Source organism: Zeus faber (genome assembly GCF_960531495.2).
Source record: "Zeus faber genome assembly, chromosome: 9".
In the NCBI taxonomy this organism is placed as follows: domain Eukaryota; kingdom Metazoa; phylum Chordata; class Actinopteri; order Zeiformes; family Zeidae; genus Zeus; species Zeus faber.
The window spans coordinates 34647123-34666299 of NC_137197.1; the positions used below are offsets into that span (position 1 = coordinate 34647123).

At 40.2% G+C, this 19177-nt stretch overlaps 1 protein-coding gene across 1 annotated transcript; it reads left to right on the forward strand.

The window, feature by feature from the left end:
- The first annotated feature begins 1732 nt into the window (after positions 1-1732).
- Positions 1733-17232, forward strand: ngef (neuronal guanine nucleotide exchange factor). The gene is made up of 13 exons (XM_080007256.1): positions 1733-1939; positions 2415-2491; positions 3150-3400; positions 3608-3768; positions 3852-4004; positions 5020-5149; positions 5274-5348; positions 5753-5842; positions 5935-6098; positions 6207-6365; positions 16572-16651; positions 16727-16831; positions 16985-17232. The coding sequence occupies exons 1-13, from the start codon at positions 1797-1799 to the stop codon at positions 17224-17226; spliced, it is 1830 nt and encodes a 609-aa protein (XP_079863382.1). The 5' UTR covers positions 1733-1796; the 3' UTR covers positions 17227-17232.
- The last annotated feature ends 1945 nt before the right edge of the window (positions 17233-19177 follow it).

The following is a 19177-nucleotide window of genomic DNA, read 5'->3' on the forward strand; positions in this document are numbered from 1 at the left end:
CATGCACAGAAAATAGGGCCAAAGCCAAACCTATCGAGGGCAGTGAACAGGTAGTTGTATTCAATTCCGTCAAAAGCTTTTTGTGCGTCCAAGGATATTATAAGCTCCGGCTCGACGTTAGGTTGGTAGATAACATTGAATACGCGGTTAAGATTCCTTGATAACTGTCTACCTAAAATGAAACCCATTTGATTCTATCAATTTAGGCATAATTTTCTGTAGTCTACCTGTCAGCACCTTGATTAGAATTTTATAGTCACAGCATAGTAGACTAACAGACCGATACGACTCACACAACAATGGATCTTTATTCTTTTTCAGTAATAATGAGATAGAGGCCTGTGTCATAGTCGGGGGAAGAGCCTTTTTTTCCAGGACCCCTTCAAATACCTTCAACAATAACTGTAGTAATTTGGGAGAAATGTTCTTATAAAATTCATCAGGGCCTGGTGCCTTTCCAGACTTCATGTTTTTAATTGCACTATCAATCTCTACTAAAGTTATATTTCTTTCCAAACCAGATTTGTTTGATTCACCTCGGGCATTTCCAATTTACTGAAAAAGTCCTCTACTTGTTCTTTTTTACTTGCTTCTGAGGTATACAAGTTCTCATAGCAAGAGAGAGGTGGCATGGAATTTGTGTTCTATTTGTAACAATTCTGACAAATTTACTTGACATTTGAAAGGAAGCAAAACATCATGGTGTGTAGCGATTTTTCAAAATTATTACAGCCATTTCAAATAATCGTGATCACATGTTACAATTGCTCTTGCGCCCATCCTTACTTAGAACCTACCGCAAGAAATACGCTATATTCAGGACATTGATGAAAAATATATTTTGAATTATGTGGCCCTTTGACAGAACCATTGATATGTTTAGGCTTTTGGCCGGCCCTTCCATAAAGCCTATATATCGTAATATCAGATATCATTTGTACCCAATAATCATAAATATACAGTATTATTTTTGTAAATGTAAATTTTGACCAAAATTACTATTGTTACCTATTAGTACAACAGAAAGTTGTCAACTCTGCATTACTCTCTTTCAGAATTATTTTGATGCTTTCAGCACTCTCTTATTTTCAAGTTCCTCTGATACTGATCTGATGAAGAGATTTGTCAGGGACCACTTGGTTTCACTTTTTGTTCTGTGATTCAGCTAATGAACCTGGGTTAAACATCACTGTTTACTTGACATGAAATTTGCTTTATGTAAGCACTAGTTGGTTTCTCCTCCAAGGAGCCCTCCTCTCCCGCATCTAGTGTACCCCCTCCCTCCCCCTGGATTAGGGGCCTCAGGAAAACGGGGTAGCCTAGATAGCACTGCTTTTCAATTACGGACGAGCCCATTAACGACTCCTGGTAGAATCTGTAGAGCTACATGCTCAAACTGACTTTTCACCTTTTGTGCCTATCTACAGAAACAACATATCGTAAGCATTTAGATATACATCTTAACAAAGGACGCTCCATTTACATTTTTGTAGATATTTTTTCTAGTTGCAGACACCAAAAATCTAATATTTTTGGATGGATATGCATTTTAAATACAAGTGTAAGTATAAGTAAGTACAACATCTATTTTTAGGCATGCATATATGCTCTGCGTTGTGTCTATGACAAAACCATTATATTCTATTGTTGCGAGGCAATAGAGAGTCTAGAGACCTGTGTTCACCTTTTATTGTAGCAGGCATGCTGTAGATGGGGGTGGAAGAGGAGGAGGAGAAAGAGGTGTGGATTGTAACTCTAACGGCAGGCACAGAGGCAAAGCATCTCACATCCACCAAATGCCAGGCATTTACAGCCAAGAAATGGACAGACTGTCAGAGCATACGGCTGCATCCTGCAGTGTACAAGAAGCTGTTGGACAAACTGGAAGATTATTGCGCTCTGGGTCTGAGGTAGAAGAACACAATGGCAGAAAAACAAGGTGAGGATGTGCGGAATTTCAAAATGAACAAGTCTTGATGATGGAAGTAGAATATTATTACACAAATGGTTTTAGGTTTTTACCAAGCCTGGTTTTCTGTGGCTGTCATATCAAATTACTGTAATATAAAATAAAAGTGTTTAAGATGATGATTGACAATAACATGTTGATAACCTATAATAGGTTTGACTAAGAGAATGGTGCTGTCGGTTCCATTTTTATTAATTACTTCAAAAACCTGGAAGAAATGTTTGGAATAACATTTGATGGAAATATTTGATGGAAGATGTGTTTCTGATATCAGTGTATCAGTGTGATTTTTGCCATGTATATGTATAATAATTATACATATAATTATTAGGTATAATAATTTTCTACAAACAATCACTAAACTGTAGTGGTTGGATTATATACAAGAAGTATACAGCATCTCCAGGAAAATGTTGATATTTGGCTTATCGGCTTGTCTACTCAGGTCGGTGAATGATGAAACAAGCCCTCAGGTGAAAATAGAGACAATCTGCCACAGCCTCAACATCTTCAAAAACATTGGTGAGGAAACAAAAGCCAACAAATACAAATGCAGAAATTAAAATAGACCACAATTTTACTACCCCACAACCTTTTCCGAACAATTATCATAAATGATGTGTCACATCTGTCACTTACCGCCTCACGGAGCTGATAGTGTGATCATGTGAAGAGAACATTCTGCTTTTATGGCATCTACACAATTATTTGTCTGGAAGAGTTGAAATTCAGTTTGGATTGTACCAGTTTTTTAAAGGGAAATAGACGAAATCAACAAATAGCTATGCATTCACTCAAGCTACAGTCTGTCTTTATCACTTATGTAATGCTCTGCACAGCACTACACCCACATAGGCAATCTGCAGTATATGACTGATGGAGGTTATGCAACAGTCTCTTGTTGTTCAGAGTCTCATTATCTCTTTTTTTAAAAGGACAACACGGTCCTTCTGCAACAACATTCTGCATATCACTGAGCATTTGACCTTAACCTTGCTTATGTAGAGGGTCACTTAAAGGTCCATTATTTGTTATTGTTTCTACACCATTAAGAGGTTTTTTTTGTATATTTTTTTGTATATTCTTAAACTAGTAATGTTTAAATAACTCAAATGTGGCCCCTTGCGCTAATCATGCTGTGTAAAAAAAGCCATTTACCATCATTATATTACTTCTCTAGCTTTCCTGTATCAAGAGTACCGTGACACATCCAAGCAGCAGGAGATTGAGTGGCGTCGACAATGCGATGGCCTCACTCCTGAGTTCAAGGTGGAGTCAGGATCATCTGGGTCGGGCATGAGGTCCCCGCCAGCTCTACAGTTGCAGCTGAGGAACAACGCACACTCCCTCAACTTGTGGCAGAACCTTGAAGTTGTGCAGGAGAGTGGCCTGCTTACTCAGTTACCACAAAAAGATGTCATAATGCAGGAGGTGAGCTGAGAGACAATAGGCTAAAGAGTTGAATGCGTTGGTAGCTGATCCATCTTCATTGTTATGACACCGATGGGTAGCTATCGTACTGCAGGATGAGCACAAAAAGCCTTCACTGATCTGAGTGATCATGACCATCATTCTTGCCTTCACACTTTTGCAAGATGCATATTGATATAATCCCATTTAAACTATCATTCTCTTTAGGCCATGTTTGAGCTTGTTACATCAGAGGCGTCCTACTTTAAGAGTTTGGAGGTCTTAGAGACTCACTTCCTGCGTAATCCTTTTTTGGTCAACACTTTGAGCCAGTCGGATATGCACTTCCTGTTCTCCAACATAAAGGAGATCATGAAAGCCAGTGAAAGGTAAGGAAAACTAGGGTCGTGGTCTCCATAAGAAAATGGTTAATGCTGGCTTTTTAATATTTCAGACCACTCAATACTTGCAGGTTCTTGATGGACCTGGAGAACCGCATAGAGCAATCCATTCTAATCTCGGATGTGTGCGACATCGTCTGCCAGCATGCTGTGGAGCACTTCCACGTTTTCATCACCTACGTCATCAACCAGGTGTACCAGGAGAAGAACTACAGACGCATATTGTGGGTAATCTTCTTGCAATGCCTGCATTAGCTCATGGACTAACCTTTCTATGATCTGCTACCGTAATGTAATAGGGGTTTTGACTAGGGTTACAGTCTATAAACAATGCAAATTGAGTTGGGATAAAAATATACATCTGTGAAAACTACTAAGTATAAAAAACAAGAAGGGCAAAGTATATACAGTATAATTTCATATATATGTCAACAGTGCATGGTAGAGTGGTAAAAGCTTTTCTTATCGGTTAGAATCAGTATATTTTTTCTCTGAATGATTGAGCTTGTTTCCTCCAAGGGGAGTACTGTAGTTTCTTAAGAGTTTTTCACTACCACTCATTCCAGAACAGATTATTTAGTGACAGTTGTTCAGACCTCTCTCCTTCCAGTAAAACTATATTGTTATAAAATTGAGTAGTTGAGCTTACTAGCTCAGAGAATCTTTCCCCAGGACATCTATTCTTACTCCTACAGTGTCCCATCAGAGCTGCTTCGGGTACATGGCCTAACATGAGGAGGACTGTGTTGGTCATTATTGTACTGTATTTAGGTGACAGATTGTATGCCTTGCTGACATCTGGCAGTCTGACTTTCTCGCCATCTTTTCTTGTTCAATGCCAATTCTACTTTGCCAGCGATACCACGCTTTATACACTGATTGTTTGATTGTTTTCAGCGCACTGGCTTTTCATTGTTTCTTAGTGCCAAATTATGTTTGCCCACACAGCGAAGCAGCCTATAAGGGAGAACTCTTACAGGAGTCCCCCTCTCAAGCTTTTATTTTTGACCTTTGCTGTTCTTTGTCCATATTCTGAACATTTCATGCAGAATAAGTAAGTATTTAAAGTGTGGACCTGGAAAGCTCTCAGAGACTGACAATGATAATGTTGATATTTCATGCTGGAGGTTTTCTTTTTGGCAGATTTCTTTGTATGAAATGCTTAGAGTTTGATCAGCAAAGCACTGTTCTTTTTTCAACACTGCCTGTACCTCCATAAATATTACTTATCTTGTATAGACAGGAAAATCTGGCATTTCGCGAGGCTATGGCAGCACTGGAGAGACAGCCATGTGTCCGAGGACTCTCATTCACATCCTTCCTCATCCTTCCTTTCCAGAGGATCACAAGGCTCAAGCTGCTTGTACAAGTCAGTGCACCCACAAAACAGGGCTTAAATATAAAAAGGACAGGCACTTGAAAGTTCAAGACATAGCATCCAATTTCATTAGTTTAATGGGTAAAATATACATTTTTATTGTGTCTTTGTACAGAACATCCTGCAAAAAGCAGAAGAAAGATCTGAGAGGGAAGCAAATGCTATCAAGGCACATCACCAACTCGAGCAGGTGACTTGCAACCAGGGATTGGGCCTGGGTGTGTTTTTTGTAGGCATGGCTAAGAGAATGAATAACAATAGATTTAAATGTTCCCCAGGGTGCGTTACACCTATCTGTGTCATGTATGGAATGCTGATTCCTACAATGATGAAAAATAGTGACATAATTGTTGGAGAATTCTCACTGCGTGGTAGATGAGGTGAACCTCTTGTGTGTACACATATAAACAAAAGTTAACAAGGAGCAGCACCTGACCAATATTGGGAGGTGGTGGGTACTCCAAAGTATGTTAAATGATTAAATGGTAAATAGTGCATAGTAATAAGATAAAATTAAAGTACTAGTAACAGTAGGTGTGTTGGTAATTTGGTAGAATATGTATAAAATGTTAAAACAAATGTTGTCTTCCACAGATTGTGAAGGAGTGTAACGAAGGAGTAAGGAAAATGAGCCGCACTGAGGAGCTCATCAGCATTGAGAAAACACTGGAGTTTACGTCGAAGGTATTCAACGTCACATTGCGCTATGCAAGTTGGCAAAAATTGCATCATGTTGCATCAAACTTTTCACATGTAACCTTTGTTAACCTTGGCAGTCTGTACCAATCATTTCTCACTCACGCTGGCTGCTAAAGAAGGGTGAGGTGCAACAGATGGCTGGACCTAAGAGCACTCGAACCATGCGCAGTCGGAAACTCTACCAGCCAGTCTATTTGTTCCTATTCAACAACCTGCTTCTAATTACCAAGCGCACCTCAAGGTTGTTCTTGTTGTAAACTAAATATCTAATTGTCACAAAAAATGTTTTTTTAATGCTAAAGTTTTGTACTGGGTATACAAGTGTGTGTTAATCTGTTCTTGTTTTAAGTGGGGATAAGTTCCAGGTTCTTGACTCTTGCACGCGGGCCATGTTAAGGACTGAAGACCTGGAAGATCAGGGCCAGCTGTTGGCAAACAACTTTAATCTTAAACTCCTTGAAAACCAAGAAGAACGCCAGGTCAGCTACATGCTCAAGACCACCAGCATGTAAGTGCTCTGATTATACCTTTTGCCTCAAAGAGCTTGAGTCAGTCAATGGATGATGTGGTGAATTCATTTTGACTGAAGGAAATGTTTTGTGGCTATACCGTTCAAGCTAATGTCCAAATTTGGAGTCTAAAATGATTTGTCCCAAAGCAAATCTAGGGTATTTCCTGTGTGTTATATGTAGTGAAGGCACCTCTTCCCAGATAAGTGACCTATCCAAATCTAAACGTTTTCTTTAGATTTGGATAGGATTATCCAAGTAACAAATGGGTAGAAATAGTATCCAAATAACAATATATAAACATAAAACATAATACAATATACAGTGGGGCCAAAAAGTACTTAGTCAGCCACCAATTGTGCAAGTTCTCCCACTTAAAAAGATGAGAGAGGCCTGTAATTTTCATCATAGGTATACCTCAACTATGAGAGACAAAATGAGAAAAAAAATCCAGAAAATCACATTGTCTGATTTTTAAAGAATTTATTTGCAAATTATGGTGGAAAAAAAGTATTTGGTCAATAACAAAAGTTAATCTCAATACTTTGTTATATACCCTTTGTTTGCAATGACAGAGGTCAAACGTTTTCTGTAAGTCTTCACAAGGTTTTCACACACTGTTGCTGGTATTTTGGCCCATTCCTCCATGCAGATCTCCTCAAGAGCAGTGATGTTTTGGGGCTGCCGCTGGGCAACACAGACTTTCAACTCCCTCCAAAGATTTTCTATGGGGTTGAGATCTGGAGACTGGCTAGGCCACTCCAGGATCTTGAAATGCTTCTTACGAAGCCACTCCTTCGTTGCCTGGGCAGTGTGTTTGGGATCATTGTCATGCTGAAAGACCCAGCCACGTTTCATCTTCAATGCCCTTGCTGATGGAAGGAGGTTTTCACTCAAAATCTCACGATACATGGCCCTATTCATTCTTTCCTTTACACGGATCAGTCGTCCTGGTCCCTTTGCAGAAAAACAGCCCCAAAGCATGATGTTTCCACCCCCATGCTTCACAGTAGGTATGGTGTTCTTTGGATGCAACTCAGCTTTCTTTCTCCTCCAAACACGACAAGTTGAGTTTTTACCAAAAAGTTCTATTTTGGTTTCATCTGACCATATGACATTCTCCCAATCCTCTTCTGGATCATCCAAATGCTCTCTAGCAAACTTTAGATGGGCCTGGACATGTACTGACTTAAGCAGGGGGACACGTCTGGCACTGCAGGATTTGAGTCCCTGGTGGCGTAGTGTGTTACTGATGGTAGCCTTTGTTACTTTGGTCCCAGCTCTCTGCAGGTCATTCACTAGGTCCCCAAGTGTGGTTCTGGGATGTTTGCTCACCGTTCTTGTGATCATTTTGACCCCACGGGGTGAGATCTTGCCAATTTACCAATTAATTCATTAAAAATCCTACAATGTGATTTCCTGGATTCTTTCCCCCCATTCTGTCTCTCATAGTCCAAGTGTACCTATGATGAAAATTACAGGCCTCTCTCATCTTTTTAAGTGGGAGAACTTGCACAATTGGTGGCTGACTAAATACTTTTTTGCCCCACTGTACAACACTATATAAACAATAAAAAAAACAATCTTTCTACAAATAGAAATGCAGCAATTAAGAAAGATACATTTTTAAGGATTTATTTTTTCCATATATCACTGTTTTTTTACCTTTGAGTTTCAATTTCAGGTTAAACAAGCATTGCCCAGTTGAAGTGAAGTATTGTATTCATCACAAAGTCACAATCTTTTGAGATTAATTTACTGGCATAGAATTGTATGTATAACATAAATACATATAATATTCATAAACATATACATATATATACATACATATAACATCAAGCTAGCTTTAAAATAATAAACAATACAAGCCAGATGATGTTGTGGGGAGTGCAGAATATACCGGTCTTGGGGCTCTCCCAGAAAAACGGTTCCCATGTTTTTGTTGTGCAACACTTGGGATCTTTTAGCTTCTAAAACATAACTGTACATATGTCAATGTTCCTCAGCATTTCCATCCATTATGTGTTGTTTCTTAATATTTTATGTCTACATGGCTTCTAACCACATTGTTGCTTTGCATGAATGAAGGCATGAACAAAGGCATATTAGATTGTGGTGTACTTTTCAAGGGGAGTGTCATGTGGGTATGACACTCCCCTTGAAAAATACGCCTCAAACTAATATGCCTTTGTTCATGCCTTCATTCAACTAATAGGTGTCCATTTGCACAAGACACAGTAAAGACTTTAAAACGTATTTTCATCAAGTTAAGACTGAGACAGGTTAACTTGCATTTTTCCCAACAGTCAAGTCTTCAAGGACCTTAAGCTAAGGACATATTAACTTTGACAAGGAATTCTGTACAATTTTAGCAATAAATATAAGCATCGAAAAATTGTTATATTACCATGCATAGATAAGAAGGGTAGACGTCAAACAAATTGCTTACTTCAATAAAACTCTTTATTTTACAAATCTTTAGAGACTTACAAATCTTTAGAGACTTACAAATGAAAACCCTTTAAAATCAACCCTTGGACAGAGCATTTAACCCCAGGAAATTGAGGGGAGGGTTCATCAAAAAGCAGCCAAATTCCTTATAATTAAAGTATTTAAGGTAAATTCCCATTTATGAGGCAGAAAATTGTCTTTTTAAAACAAGAATAAAACTTGATACGCATTTTGAGTGTTACAGACAATACGTTCAATAGTAAAGGTATAATAGTTCTACAAAATCTTAGTGTCGAAAGGGGATTCAAAATGGCAGAATAAAGGAAGAACATAGTGAAACCAGATGCTATACAAAATCCTTTCCTTCACTCCCACTCCGCGTCATTCAAGCACAGAAACAACTCTCTTTGCCTATTAATATAAACCAGCACTATTAAACTGGAAATGCCTCCAAAAAAGCAGAAGCAGTTGCAAAGGAAGTTTGAAGCTCAAAGAGAACTGAATCGCTCACAGCTAGCACTAGCAATAGTCTAAGTCCGCCTGATGCTAACACCGAAGCTCAGCTGACATGATTTCATGAAGAAATGGAAAAAGCGTTCAACAACATTCAAGCTTCCTACAGATGTGATAAAAATCCTCAATGCGGCAAGGAAGAAAATATCTCTCGGGTATTGTAACTCCAATATTATGATCTTCAGAGATATGTCCATGGCTCTTGACAAGAAAACAAAGGCCTTCACACCGCTTAAGAAGAAGCCGCACAGCAACTACATTTCCTTCAGGCTACTCCATCCTACAAACTTTGTACTGGACCTCCCGGAGGGCAGATGCACCTTCACATCTCCGGTGTCGGCAGGGCGCTACATGAGAAAACATCGCCAGACATGTTGACCTGAATCCGGTCAATCTACTTTCTACTTTAGGTTACTCAAACTTGTTTTATTTTATTTCTTTCTATTTTTGAGTTACCTATCTTACCATTTACTCATTTAATGCCTCCTCTCACACTGTGCCTGTTTCGTACCTCTATAAGCAGGCCCTTATTGATGTTTCAGAAGGTTTAGTTTAATATATACAGTATATATAGTTGTTTTGTTTTCTCTCCCCTTGTGGTAGACAAAGGGGCATGGTCAAGTACCGGCTGCGGACGATTGCACGATTCCCTTTTCCCACAGCCACCAAGCAGCCTCGAGTCGGCCCAATCAGCTCCCGCATGCCGCTGATTGGTCAGCCAGAAACACTCCGCCTCCCTCCCTAAACTTTTACATGTGGGAGTCTCTTTCCATAGGTAAGGGTTTGGGGAGGGAGGCGGAGTCTTTCTGGCTGTGGTGTGCCGACATGGCGAGAGTTTTATTGCTCAATATGTGGCACACAGGCCACAATTATTAAGCCGGGTTAAGCATGTCAGCAGCCAGTGCTTGACCCCGCCCCTTGGTCTGCCACACTCCTCTTTTCCCCTCTTACGTAAATCTTATCAGGCCATTTCTCAACGAACCATTCAATATTTAAATTTGTCTCTATCACATATTATCTGCAATATGGTTAGCAATAACTGGTCTCATGGTATTAAGATCTCTAAAAGAGACCCTGAAGGTTTGTTTTGGGAGCTCAGATTTTAGTTTATAAAAAACAATTTCACTTCCCCCTAGATTATCTAGGGAAGTCTCGGAAGTTTATATGTTTCATAATGGAGTTGTTCCTATTCATAACTTAAATACTCTGACCCAGTTTAGGTATGTTTTTACTATGCACAACGATGGGAAGAAACATTTTACTTCTTTCACTCCTTCTTTCATTCAAGTTAATATGTCAACAACCCATCAAGGTACGGCCAACCTATTTTTCTAGTGAGTACACTATAACTTTAGTTGCTGTGATCTACTAACTGTAGCTATACCAAACACATGTGCACAGCTATAAATACATTTCTGAGCTGAAACACTTATGGACTTGACCAGCTGGCGAAGCGCTGTAGTGTTCACTGCTTCCTTAGAAGGCATATAATTTATGTGGTTTATCTACAAGAGTCTCATTTAATTGATACAGAGTATTGCAAACTGGGGAAACAATGGCAAGATGAAATATTTTACTTCTCATTTACCTCTCTTGCAAGGGGGTGGCTATTTTGATAAGGAAAGGGATTCCGTTCCAAGCAGAACAAGTTAAGAATAATAGAGGGGGCATATATATATTTTAGTCAGGGAGCATATTGGACACCAACTAGTCACTATGCTTCACACCTATGGACCAAACCAAGACGACCCTGACTTCTATGTGAACCTCTTGCTTAGAGTAACATGCCCCCCTCAAAGCTTATAATTGGCGGGGATTTTAACCCGTGTACTAGACCCCATTATGGACAGATCCTCCTCCACCTCTAAACCTTTAACTGCAACTTCCTTCAAAAAACAACTTTTAGACCTAAATGTACTCGATGTATGGCAGAAGCGACATAAATATTGACATGAATATAGTGTCTACACACATATGCACAACAGCTCCTCTAGGATTGACACAATCTTTATTCATGCAGCAAAAACCCAAGACACACTCAGACGACACTTCCCTTTTGCTCCAATGAGTTATAAAGGACTCTCACACGAACCCCAAATACTGGAGGTTCCCCATGCATCTGGTCAATAACAGTGACTTTATCAAACAAACTAATAAACAGTTGGACTGGTATCTAACAATAAACAAAAATTCTGCCTCTCCAGCTATTGTTTGGTAGGCCCTCAAAGCTTATAGGAGGCACCATTATTAGTTAATTTTCCTGGAAAAAGAAGGTCCGCAACCCCAATGCTCGTAAATCAAGTTTTCTCAGACTTCTACAAGTCTCTCTAGTCCTCACAGGGTATGTATCAATTCTAAGACAGTCTAGGTAACCCAAGGTAAAACTATTAGAAACGACAAAGGGGCATCTTGAAAGTGAGATAACCAAACAAGAGGTGCTATGGTACGATTACCATCAGGAAGAGTTCCAGGGCCTGGTGGTTTTTGAATATATTTATTCCAAACTTTTGCTACTAAACTAATAGTCCCTCTTCTGGACAATGTTTCAATTTAAATTATTCCATTGTGAGTAACCGGTTAACTGAAACCCTGGAGCAGGCCCTTGTTATAGACTTACCAAAACCAGGAAAGGACGCTGAATTGTAGAAATCATACTGTATAAGCCTCGATCTCAATCTCAATTTTGCCATCAGAATATAACATTTGAAATAGAATAATGAGAAAATCGAGAAAATAATTTCTTCACTCAATTCAGTCCAGACTGTATTTATACTAAATCATTCCTTATTAGACAATGTAAGGAGACTGCTTAACAAAGTGCACTGCGCCAAATCCATTGAAGACCAGGCTGATCAAGTATGCCACTGTATGTGATCAAGGCTTTTGATCACATACAGTGGCATTTCCTCTTCGTGGTTCTTCAGAGATTGCACTTTGGCCCAAACATACTAATGATGATCCCCATATTGTATTTTAACCCTACTGCCAGAATACAGTCTAACACTATTATTTCACCACCTCTCTCTTTATCGCACAGTACCCAGCAGGGTTTTCCTCTCTCCCCCCTGCTTTTTGCACTGGCAATTTATCCCCTGCCATTGCAATAAGGTCACATAATTCTATCTTCAGGGTCAAAGTGTGGAGTGAGAACCATGTAATCTCTCTGTGTGCGGATTAATTAATTTTGTTTCTTACCAACATAGACTCATCCATGCCTGTCCTCACAGCCCTCTTGTTAAAGTATACAGTAATATGATTTCTGGATATAAGGTTAATCTATAGAAAAGTGGGGCCATGCCCCTCAATTCTCTAGTTGAAAATATTTCAAGGACCAATTTTCCCTTTCAGTGGAACACTCAAGTCAACTCATAACATATTTAGGTTTAAAGATCCCTAATCAGCAAAGCAAAAATTTCTCACTGAATCATGACTCACAGCTTAGAAAGCTGGAAAAGGACCTGGATAGATGGATGCAGTTGCCAATTTCTCTGATTGGGCGAGTGAACATCCCATCAAAATTTCTTTACCTGTTTAAAACCCTCCCCATTTCTATACATGAGAATTTCTTCTGGAAACTGCAATGGATGATATCTATATTCAACTGGAGGAGGTCAGATCAGAAAAAAATGATGTTCAATCTTAAAAGAAAACCACATCTCTTTGATAAATGCTGGTTTGGCTTTAGGAACTACATAGGAAATATTCCACAGCCTGTTGTGGGTTGAAGACAAGAAATGTCTGACATGCACACGTGCTCTGCGTAGACATGTATAGCTGAATTTCTATGTACTAATGTATGTTTACGCTGTATGTTTTTCCGAATGTACCTGTTTTTTATTTACATTTATATTTTTTTATTTTTCCTTTCTGACACGATTGCTTTTACTATGGCCCTTGTCTTGAGGTAAGGGTGGGGGTGAGGGGACTGGTCTTGTGAGTCTTGTATTTAGTTTTATTTATTAATTTTTTATGTCCTTGATACTTCAACTCTGTGTTTTCTCATGTAAACTACTCCTAAACTACTACTGTATCTGAGTTGTTTGAAATTGAACTCTAGTCTATTCGCAGTACATATCACTGTCCAAACAATGGACCATTCTCAGTATTGCAGTACTAACCTAAATGGGATTGTTACAAAACACAAAATTACTCCAGTTAACATACCACATTGACATTTCTACTTAGGTAAAATACATTGTTTTGACTGCAATCTTAGAGAAACTACTGTAGGGGCACAATACATGCCCCATCTGCCATAGGCGAGTCACATAGGGGAAACAACACAATAAAGGATCAAGGATTCATCAAACTGCTGATGCTGACGAATCAATGATTAATTCGGTCCATATCCTGTTGAATTTCTGTTACCAATACTATTTTTTGGGGACATTTTAATGATGATATGCATGTGAGTTAGGGAGGAAGGTAAATATGTATCACACTGGGTCTTTAACGTAGACAAATCCAAATGTGTCAGCGGACTCTTTTTGAGTGTTTGTTCATTCAAATAATTCCATCCATGTCTATGATAATCTCCCCATGTTCCACTTGTTCTTTACCTTTTGCCCTCTGTCTCCATCTCCTGTCCAGTTTTTGAACAATTAATTAACATGAATTCGATGAAGGTGAGACTTAGCATTTTTAGGAAACTGACCAATTTGACATCACATTAATTAACACTGTATGGGAGGCAATATTGTATAAAAGTTTAGCATACAATCAAACTTGTATTTTGTGAGTTCAGGTACCCTCACGGATCACTTCAACTTTTTCAAATTTAGAATTGCCAAATGCTGCTTGAATTTTTTTCTGATAATTTTTTCTATTTTTTGACATTGATTATTTGATCGATAGATATTTTATTCATATCTGCGGAGGGAAATTGCAGTGTCAATAGGCAATAATAATAAAGCAATGGAATAGAAATATAAAAACGAAAATGGCAATTATATTGAAAAATGGGAAAATATACAATAAAACCTTACAGTTTACTGTACACAATATGACAGTAAAATAAGATGGCTCATTATTGATCCCCCATAGGGGAAAGTCATGCGTTGCAGCAGCTCAGCGGGGAACATATGTACAGAGTGAAAGGTTTGACATTATATTCACAATATACATTCAAGAAATAAGAGCTGTTATAAGTATGAACAGCTGAAGGTAACAAGGTAAGATATTTTTTCTATAAATAAAAAGTAATAATAAGCTGTTGAATAATATACAGCGTAATTTAGTGACATGCAAAATGGAATAGGATGTAAAAAAATGAGGTGAGCAGTGTGCAAGTAACACTATCTATCTATCTATCTATCTATCTATCTATCTATCTATCTATCTATCTATCTATCTATCTATCTATCTATATACTAAACCTAAACCGCGGATGGGTGATTAGGACGGAGTGGCAGTCTGTCAGTGCAGGACCTGGCTGTAGGCTTGGGTCCGTGCCTGGCGTCCGCGGCCCGGGTTCTGCGCCTTTGGTTGCATCTTGTGCCCGCACGTGGGTCTGGGTTGTATGTGTGCACCTCTGGGACTGGTTTATGCGTCTCAGGCCATGCGTGGGTGTTGCTCGGTCTCCCGGCTTCTTTGGGGTGTGGGGGGTCTTCTGTGGCTGCAGGGCAGGATGCTGTGGGCTTTCCTGCGGTCATGGATGTCTATTTGGCCGCGGAACTCAGGGGTGGCTTCGGGGCCTTTCCCGCTGCTTGGAGGCGCTACTATATAATCCTGACCTCATACACCAGAATCAATCAAAATCCTGTACACAAATGAACACACCCCAAACACCCTCCTGGTTACATCCCTCTCCTTTCCTCCCTCATTTACTGCCATAAATATGACGAGGCCAAGTGCAGAATTGCTGTTCCAGTTTTCCTGGGTTTTAATAAACTCAGTTTTGTCAATAGATGTTGTCATCTGACGTTTCTATGTTTACGTTTTTGCATGTACATGTTGTTGTTTGATTCTAGGTTTATTTGTTCTCCCCTCTTGGAGTAGCAATCAGTTGTTTATAGACCAAAACATGGTAAGGTCGTTCTCCAAAGAGGGGGATTGGTGGTGGTTCTGTGTAAAAAATTAAAACATTTGTAAACCTCAATAATGAACAGTAAACACCAAATACACCTCTGTATCAACAAATTCACATTCTGGAAGCTGTATCTCCTGCACGTTTGCTATGGGGCGCCACAATTGTGCCGCCACACCCTTGCTGCTCTTTAAAATACAGGAGAAAAATTGTGAATGAATGAATGTACAATACAATGTATTTGAAAAAAAAATACTTCAACAACCTACATCGACCTACGCAGATGAAAGAAACAGTCTTTATTAGTCACGCAACACACCACACTACAACACATGCTTGCACACACACACACACGCACATGCTTTTGATGGTGGCCGGTGAAATGGATTCTCTGCTTTTGACCCATCCTGGCTTGTCCTTCCTCCGGGGGCACAGCCAGGAGCAGTGGGCAGCATACGTGGACATGCCCGGGGACCAGGTGATAATTGTCCATCGCTGGTCAGACGATGATGGGTGCATGTTTTTGAGGGGGGTCCTTACTGACGTGAGGTGGAGGAAACCCCATGTGAGCACGGGGAGAACATGCAAACTCCACACAGAAAGGCTCCTATTTGGGAGATAACCCGCCGGAGCACGGTGCCAACAGCACCCCAGGCGGGAATCGAACCCAGGACCATCTTGCTGTGAGGCAGCAGTGCAATGCGCTGCGCCACCGTGCCAGATGCAGTTTTCAAAATCCATACACTGAAGCTCCTTTTCGCTAGAATGCTGGTTTTGTTTAATTCAGTACATTTATTATGATTCATTGGAAACCACTTTACTATTAAATAAAAAGAGGATAAGATGAGCTATGCTGTGCTCGCCAGAGGCAGCCCAGGATTAATCTTATGGTTGCACAATGTGTTCACGTCTTTACGCAATCACATTTTTATGCACAAAACGTTTGCTGTTGGTTCCCATCATAATTTAAAGAGTACAGCCTTGTTGAATGCTTTACTATTGCTATATTGTACCACTCTGCTATGTCCAGGAGGGCAAATATTTAAGACTTTCTAAAAGATGATTAAACGCTCAAAAAACGTGTTAAATCTTCTTTTTCCAAGGGGATTTTCAGCGACGTTGTGCTATTTTTATACGGCCTGGGTTGAACAAGAGTGAAGACTAAATTAAGATGAATTCATTTAAATCAGTTATTCCCCTGTTTTGGTATGAACAGGAGTGACAAGCTCCGATGGATATGTGCTTTGACTCCCCACCGGCGCACACGCTTCATGTCAACAAGCGCTCATCAACCAGGTGAGCTCATCAAACAGTTCAACAATGTCAACACTGAAAAGATATGCAACTCAAACTGTGTGCCATCCCAATTAGACTCTCCCCAGGTCCAGTGTATTCAGTCCTATACATCTCAGGAGCCAGATGAGCTCTCTATTGAGATGGCGGACATCTTGAATATCCTGGAGAGAACAGACGATGGTTTGTACAGACATACTTATACCCGGGGACTTTCCTTTCTCTAAATCACCTTCTGTTGACATTGTCCTTCGCTGATTTTTTTTTCCATTTTACTTTATTCACTCATCATTATTTGTCATTTGATTTATAATTTTTTTTATTCATATCTGCTAGGCTGGATTATGGGAGAAAGGCTTCACGATGGTGAAAGGGGCTGGTTCCCCAGCCGTGTAGTGGAGGAGATCCAGAACAGAGAGGTCCGGGCTCAGAACCTCAGAGAGGTCTTGAGGATCCACCAAGCTAAGAGCGAGGGGCCTCACGCTGGAGGTAGAACAGGTGCGCGGGCAGGCAGGCGCACCCCAAAGGGCTCCACCGTTTTCAGCATTTCCACAGACCAAATGGAAGAGATGAAGTGAAGCAATAGGAGGAGGAAAGAGGAGATCACATTTAATGATTTAATGGTCTCCGACCAACATAAATTTGAAGGATCAATACATTTGGAAAAGAAAAAGCCTTTCTCCATCTCTGCATGTCTAGATGTTTATACTTCCATTGACAGTGTGCTTCACAGGTCTGGCCCTGGTATGGACGGATGAGGCCAGGGGACACCCATAAGATGGTTCCTCTCAAACAAAACCATGTGAATGTGCTATGAAGGCAAACATTTCCAATCTGCATGGTTGTGTTGTGCCTTCAATGTTTTAATAAGTCTATCAAATAATTTATTTGCAATCACCAAATACAAGACTTCATCTATATACAATGTTTTAACAGTGAACAGCACAAAGAAATTCATGGTAAATATTAAATCGAGCAGATATGTGTATCTGTGTCACACACCAGTGGCATTGATGCAATGATGGACAATGCAACATTTCGGCAAAATCCTCCGTTCATTGGCAAAATATTGTAATTTGTCAAATTGTTGTTGATCTTAAAGATAAGATATATCTTATTCGACAAAGATTCAGTGTCCTTTTTGTGCCAAAATGTTGACCAAGGGTGATGTTATAAAATTAAACATTTGTAGAAAAAAGTCTAATGCGAATAGAAAGGTGTTCCTGTCTTTAAGAATACATTTTGCATTTGCACATAAAGTAAATGACTTGCATAATCACAGTTGTTGTTTGAATTTATCCCTGATTTGTGAGTAATACATATATACTGTCTCCACTGATCTTCTTAAACTATACAGCAAGTTAAACACTTATACAAGAAATTGTCTAGGTTGTGTAGGCATAGATCTGTTCCCTGAGGAGGGAGCGGATCTATTTCTCATGGGACTGATTGTCAGATCTAATCGAAACGCTCTGCATTCACGCCTGAAGGGCAGAGGAAGTGACGACGCTACGCTTCCGTCCTGCCCCCACAGATATATATTTCAGCTCTACTTCGTCCTCTTTTCGCTGCTGAGCACCTCAGAAGGACACCGTACCACAGCATGGTAATAGAGCTGGTCCCTCCTCAGGGAACTGTGGTTGCCTAGGCAACCTAGACATTCCCTTTTGCAGGGACTGCTATGTATTACTTGGACCATATACCATCATGGATAATATGGTGATCACCTGAGGGAGGTTTACGTAATAAGGTACCCCCGACTGGCATGTCTGCCCCGGACTTGTGGGTGGACATATGAGTAAATTGCTTATGGGATACTTTCTGTAACACCTGTGTATTCGGGTCAAACATGGTAAGTGGCAGAGCAGAATTAGTAACGTCAAACATGTAAAAGAGCATGAATGTATGAGGGGAGCTCCAAGACACTGCCCAACATATATCCTCCACCGATGCCCCCCCCCCCCGATAGGCCTCCCAAGAGGAGGACAATCCCCTGGTGAAGTGTGGGTACACGCCCTGAGAGGCCTCTAATGAAAGGCTCCAATAGGCCAAGTCTATGGCTTCCACCAGCCAATAAGCCAACCACTCCTTGGAGAGAGACTTAACCCTTGCTTGGGCACCAAAGCACATGAACAACTGGTCCCCGGGCCTCAAGCCCTTTGTGCGGCCCATATAACACTGCAGAGCTTGAACTGGGCACAGAGTGTCTCTCCCACCCCTCTGACTCAAAAGGCACTGGAGAAAAGCTCTTTAACTGAATGACCTGACGGCAAAACTGAGTGGTAATGACCTTCAGGGTGAAAGAAGCGTTAGGACACATGACCACTCTATCACCTCCAGCTACGAACTGTATGCAGGATAGGTGAACTGACATTGCTTTAAGTTTGCCTACCACTTTACAGACGTGAGCACCAGCAGGAAGGCCATTTTCAGAGAAACAATGTTGATGTCTGGACTTGAACGAAGGTTCTGACGGAGCCCGCAAAACTACCAATAAGTCCTAAAAAGGGATTAGGAACGCCCTGGCTG

Coding starts and splice junctions, on each gene's coding strand:
- ngef (XM_080007256.1), top strand. CDS start 1,797: ATGCCAGGCATTTACAGCCAAGAAATGGACAGACTGTCAGAGCATACG. Junction 1,940..2,414: donor CACAATGGCAGAAAAACAAG/GTGAGGATGTGC, acceptor TTGTCTACTCAG/GTCGGTGAATGATGAAACAA. Junction 3,401..3,607: donor AAGATGTCATAATGCAGGAG/GTGAGCTGAGAG, acceptor CATTCTCTTTAG/GCCATGTTTGAGCTTGTTAC.